General features: G+C 41.6%; 1 protein-coding gene across 1 annotated transcript in view; it reads left to right on the top strand.

Annotated features, from left to right (window-relative positions):
* The window catches only part of HSPA4L (heat shock protein family A (Hsp70) member 4 like), an 81,322-nt gene extending 76,095 nt beyond the window's left edge, over window positions 1-5,227 (top strand). Inside the window, exons 18-19 of the mRNA XM_053258613.1 lie at window positions 3,509-3,670; window positions 4,387-5,227. Of these exons, the coding sequence (XP_053114588.1) occupies window positions 3,509-3,670; window positions 4,387-4,572 (348 nt within the window). The 3' untranslated portion in view covers window positions 4,573-5,227. The remainder of the gene's footprint in view (window positions 1-3,508; window positions 3,671-4,386) is intronic.
* The last annotated feature ends 773 nt before the right edge of the window (window positions 5,228-6,000 follow it).

Below are 6,000 nucleotides of genomic sequence, written 5' to 3' on the forward strand. Positions count from 1 at the left end.
AGGGCGCTACCAGGGGCTCCTTTCTTTCCAGACAGCGTCTGTCAAGGTGGCTAGTTGAGCTAATCATACTCACATACAAGAACAAGTCTCCACCAAGAAGCCATCAAGGCCCACTCTACTCGGGCTTATGCTTCCTTGGCAGCACAACTCTCGGGGAGCACCTTCCTGGATATCTGTAAAGCAGCAACATGGTCCTCAGAGATGCCTTTCATCAAGCACTATGCCATAGGTGTGTGCTCTGCTGCAGAGGCGAGCTTCAGAAAAAGTGTACTTAAAAGGGTATTGCAATAGCACTTCTGTACTCTACTCCTTAGGGAGCTTGCTAATCACTCACTCTTATGGATCTCACTGGATCTCGATCCAGATAAACAGGTTGCTCACCTGTAGCTGATGATCTGGTAGAGATCTGTCGACATCCATAAGACCCTCCCGATCCACCCCTCTGTAGTAATGCTCTGCTATGTACATGCTTGTGTGCTCGCCAATGCTCTTGGTTCTACGTGTCAACATTGCGAACTCACCTGTTCAACTGGTTGGTTGTCCTCCTCGGTGGTCTTCCAAGAACTGAGGAACGTGATGTCCAGCCACCCTTAAATAACATACTGCACGCGTGGGGGCGGGGCCTAGATGCCTTGACAAGTTGCGGCATAGCTACCGCATGGTCTCCATGTAGGTGCTGAGCCCATTCTTACGGATATCGATGGATCTCTACCAGATCATCAGTTATGGGTGAGCAACCTCTTTATAGTGGGTGTAACGGAAGCCTGGTGGGATCTGGATCGTGATCTGTTGCATTCAAAATGAATGAGTTCTGTGCCTGCACGGGGACCTCACAGAACAGATCACTACCAGATCAAGAGTTACAGCTGAGCAGCCTGTTTAACCAGTGGAACACGGTTAATCCTGGATATAAACTCTACAGAAGGGTCAGGGAGGGGAGGATCGGGGTAGTAGTAGCACTATATATCAAAGAAGAGATAGATTCTAATAAGCTAGAAAACCTAGGTGGACCAGAATCATTATGGGTAACATTACGAGGACTGAAAGGAAATGTGTTACTAGGGGTGTGCTATCGCTCTCCGGATCAAAGCGCTTAGAGTGACCTGGAGTTGGAGAAGCAAATAAGAGACGTATCAGAGAGAGACAGGGCAGTAATAATGTGTGATTTCAATTACCCACACATAGACAGGGTAAATTCGTGGCTGGATAATATTAAAAAATGACACTGGAATGACCATGGCGGACTTAAAGGAAGCTGTCCAAAATAGGACGGCATGGAGTGCAGTGATCCATAGAGTGACCAAGAATCGGACACGACTGAACGGATAGAGAGAGAGAGAGAGATTTAGGGCAGTGAAATCCAAAATGGATTGTGAGGAACTGCCAAAAGATCTCTCCAAATGGGGGGGAGTGGGCAACAAAATGGCAAATGCAGTTAAATGTAAGCAAGTGTAAAGTGATGCATAATTGGGGCAAAAAACCCCAACTTCACATATACGCTGATGGGATCTGATCTGCCAGTGACTGACCAGGAGAGAGATCTTGGGATCGTGGGGGACAGCTCATTGAAAGTGTCGACTCAGTGCGCAGCAGCTGTGAAAAAGACTAATTCCATGCTAGGAGTCATTAGGAAGGGGATTGAAAATAAAAATGCTAATATTATAATGCCCTTATATACAAATCTATGATGCAGACACATCTGGAGTACTATGTACAGCTTTGGTCACCATATCTGAAGAAGGGTATTGTAGAACTAGAAAAGGTGCAAAAAGAGGGCAACCAAGATTATCAGAGGCCTGGAGTACCTTCCCTATGAGGCTAGGCTACAGCTTCTGAGGCTCTTTACCTTGGAAAAGAGGTGACTAAGGGGAGACATGATCGAGGTGTATAAAATTATGCATGGAGTGGAGAAGGTGGACAGAGAGAAATTTCTCTCTCTCATGCACAACACTAGAACCAGGGATCATCCCATGAAACTGAAGGTCGGGAAATTTAGGACCCGTAAGAGGAAGTACTTTTTCACACAGCACATAATTAATCTATGGCATTCCTCTCCATGGGATGTGGTGATGGCCACCAGCTTAGATGGCTTTAAAGGGGCTTAGACAAATTCATGGAGGACAGGTCTATCACTGGTTACTAATCTGGTGGCTGTGGGCCACCTCTAGTCTCAGAGGCAGGATGCTTCTAAATACCAGTTGCAGGGGAGGAACAACAGAAGGAGAGAGGATATGCACATACCTCTTGCCTGTGGGCTCCCCAGAGGCATCTGGTGGGCCACTGTGTGAAACAGGATGCTGGACTAGATGGGCCTTGGGCCCAGTGTTCCCTCTAACAGGAATTCCTAGATGTTGTTGACTACAACTCCCATAAACCCAAAGCAAAAGTCATTGCAGCTGGGGATTCTGGGAGTTGCAGTCAGTAACATCTGGGAATCTCTGTTAGAGGGAATTCTGCTTGGGCCTGATCCAGCAGGGCGGTTCTTATTTTTAAAATATTCATATTAATCAAACTGCGCTTTTCCAGTAGAGTAAATTCATACATTTAGCCATGAGTTATCAAATGGTATATATGCATGTGTGAACCAAAGCTGTACTGTATTTACAAATCACAGTAGGGCAGCATCTTATGCAGTCTAGTTATTTTAACAGTGGCACTGCCTAGCAAGAGAGACCAGCAATTTTACTCATTGCTGCTTATCATTATATGTAGACATTTTCTTTTTTCCACTTTTATCAGTACATGCAGACATTCCATCCCCCCCTCTCCTTTGACACTTAATATCGCCTGTGAAACCAGTGTTTTCTGTAAATGCATTCTTCTAAACCCAGGCTACTCAACTTCCGCCCTTCTGCAGATGTTGGCCTACAACTTGCATAATCCCTGGCTATTGGCCAATGTGGCTGGGAATTATGGGAGTTGTAGTCCAAAAACAGCCAGGGGGCCTAAGTTGAGCAAACCTGTTCTAAACCCTCCACTAAGATTTTTTGGGGAAAAGTAATGCTTTATCAGAATTAGATGGTTCAGAACCTGTAATCAAAAAAGGAAGAATTATGGTGTGTGTCTTTCCCTCCTATTTGCATTGTGTTCTTGCAATCTAAAAATAATAGGCAGCTTGATAAAGCAGGTTATTTACTATAGATAGCACCAAGTGACTATTCTGAAAGAGTTGCAGATAAGAAAGAAATTTGCAGCCAAATTCCTAGAATTTGCTTGGGGAATACTGAATTCACAGGCTAAAAGAAAAATGCCATAAAACTAGACATTTGGTATGTGTTTGTGCATTGTTTAAAATGCTGCATAGGCACTTCATACCTTTTGAAGATCTGATGTATATTCTGTAAGTGTGATTTTATAAATGTTTATAAAAATTGAATGAGTTTAAATTTATCAAAGAAAACCAATTTTAAAAATACAAGCAGCTTCCTTGACGTTTGTGATGTCTGAGTTGAGCCTATACATTGTTTACTTTGCTGAATTCTGAATTGGAAGAAATTTTTGTCCATAGGATGAAAAATATGATCACATTGATCCTGCTGACATGGAGAAAGTAGAAAAATATACCAACGATGCCATGAACTGGCTGAATTCAAAAATGAATGCACAGAACAGACTGAGTCTTACACAAGACCCTGTTGTGAAAGTGGCAGAAATAATAGCAAAATCAAAGGTAAATCATCTTAAATACTTATGTAAATGGAGTAGGGTGTGCATGAAATTTTATTTATTTATTTATTCATTCATTCATTCGACTTCTATATTGCCCTTTCAAAAATGGCTCAGGGCGGTTTACACAGAGAAATAATAAATAAATAAGATGGCTCCCTGTCCCCAAAGGGCTCACAGTCTAAAAAGAAACATAAGATAGACACCAGCAACAGTCACTGGAGCTACTGTGCTGGAGGTGGATAGGGCCAGTTACTCTCCCCCTGCTCAATAAAGAGAATCACCACTTTAAAAAGGTGCCTCTTTGCCAAGTTAGCAGGGGTTACTGAAATGCATTTTGTATCCCGTTCTAAGTTTGGAACAGAATGCAAAATGTATGAAACATTCCATCAGATCAACCAGGTATGCCGGTTGTTCCGACAGAACGACTCCATTCTGCCAAACCATTCAGGCCAGAACAGGGATGTTCTATTCCGATCTCTGAGCAGGGCCCCCTTTTTAAGGGCGTTCTGAACCCGGAACACTCGGAACGCCCCATTTCGAGGTGGAACATTCTGCTAGCGAAATGTTCTGCACACCTCTTAAATGAAGAACTAATATTAATGGAATATTGACATGGATGGACCTCATAGTACTAACCTATTTCATATGCCAGTGTGTTCTTATTGCTCATGCAGTTATCATACTAACTTTTATTTTCTCCAATTTCTAATCAAATAGGAACTGGACAGTTTATGTAACCCTATTATTTACAAGCCTAAACCCAAGGCGGAGCCACTATCTGAAGGCCAGACAAAATCTAATAGCGAGCACAATGGACCAATGAATGGACAAAGCGGTGCTGACACAAAATCAGAAAACAGTTGCCAGCAGAGCAGATCATCTGAAGAAATGGATATGGACTAAGTTTGCATTTCTTTCAGTCCATTAAAAACAGTGCAAGTAATCAGAGGGTCCATCTTTCTTTTATGTCTGATACACACTACAGATGTTCAGTTACTTAGTCAACTTTCTGTCCTTTGTTCTTTGCAGTAGGTTTGAAAGTGTTTTTCTATTGAGTGCATTCCCATTGTTTATTCCATTGATGCTGCTTAAGTGGAGCTTTAGTTGAATGTAGATTGTAAAAGTCAGTTTAAGCTTTCCCGATATATTTTATATCAAGTAGGCAGAATTGATATATAAACGACAACAATCTACCTTATTTAAAGCTTTTTATCGTGGATAAGCCTCTGCTCCTTTATTCAGGAAAGGCCACTGTATTGCACTACTGATGCTGGAGTGTAGATCTTTGCATCTTTATTTTGGAAGATATTGGATTTGATGTGGCTTAAACATTGCCACTTGAAGCACTGACCTTTTTCTAGTTGTTGTACTGTTCTAATTTAAATATTAAAATAGAGGTTAGCTGGCAAACTAGTTCATCTTGTTGATGTACCATGAAAACTGTAAGAACTTGTAGAAAAACATCCAAGGCTTGAAAGGAGCCCGTACCAGCAGCATTCTTTGTCATAAGACTAGCAACATGACTCAAAATAAAGCTCATGGTCTCCATGTACACACAGTTCTGTATATCATATTCTGTGTTGATGCTGAGACACTGTTGAAGTTGTAATCGTATGAAACTAGTGGAATTTTGAAGGCCATAACTGGGAGTGGGGTTGGGGGCATGTTTTCATTACCTCTAACCTCAATGGTTTGGCTTCATTCTGAATGCTGCCTATGCATGTTTCTTAAATATGTCCTCCACACAATTAAAAACAAAAGATACATATATAAATTGTCATAAATTGATATTGATCTTATGTATGTCAGTATTCCTTACTGAAATACTTCCACCATCTGCTTCTCAGAATGATCCTCTACTTTGGAGTCTGGGAAACTACTCTTTCCCAGAGTAGAGGAAAAGAAACTCTTTTCCTCTACTCTGGGAAAAACAGCACAATAAGATTAGCAAAATGTGCTAATAGTCCCAGGAATCATTTGCTGGTGATATATGGTACCCATTTAAAGAAAATTTAACCAAGAGATAAAAGGTACAAGCTACTGATGTTCTGGTTGATCTAATTTGATACTACCTGTACAGCTCTGAGTCTAAAAACTACTCTGAGGAGGTGCTAACACAGTTGTCTTGAAAGACAGGCAAATGCAGGTTCTTTGTCCAAATATGCATTATGAAGAAACGGAGCATCCTTACTTGCGTACCTCAGGTTTTGGCAACTTGCTTTGTTAGCAGAACTTTGCCCCTTTGAAAGACCTGTGATTGATTCACCTGCCTCCTTTTTCCCCTCCACCCCAGCTACTACTGTGCAAGTCTAATTACAGTTTATTTCAAAT

Source organism: Hemicordylus capensis, chromosome 5, assembly GCF_027244095.1.
Source record: "Hemicordylus capensis ecotype Gifberg chromosome 5, rHemCap1.1.pri, whole genome shotgun sequence".
Lineage (NCBI taxonomy): Eukaryota > Metazoa > Chordata > Lepidosauria > Squamata > Cordylidae > Hemicordylus > Hemicordylus capensis.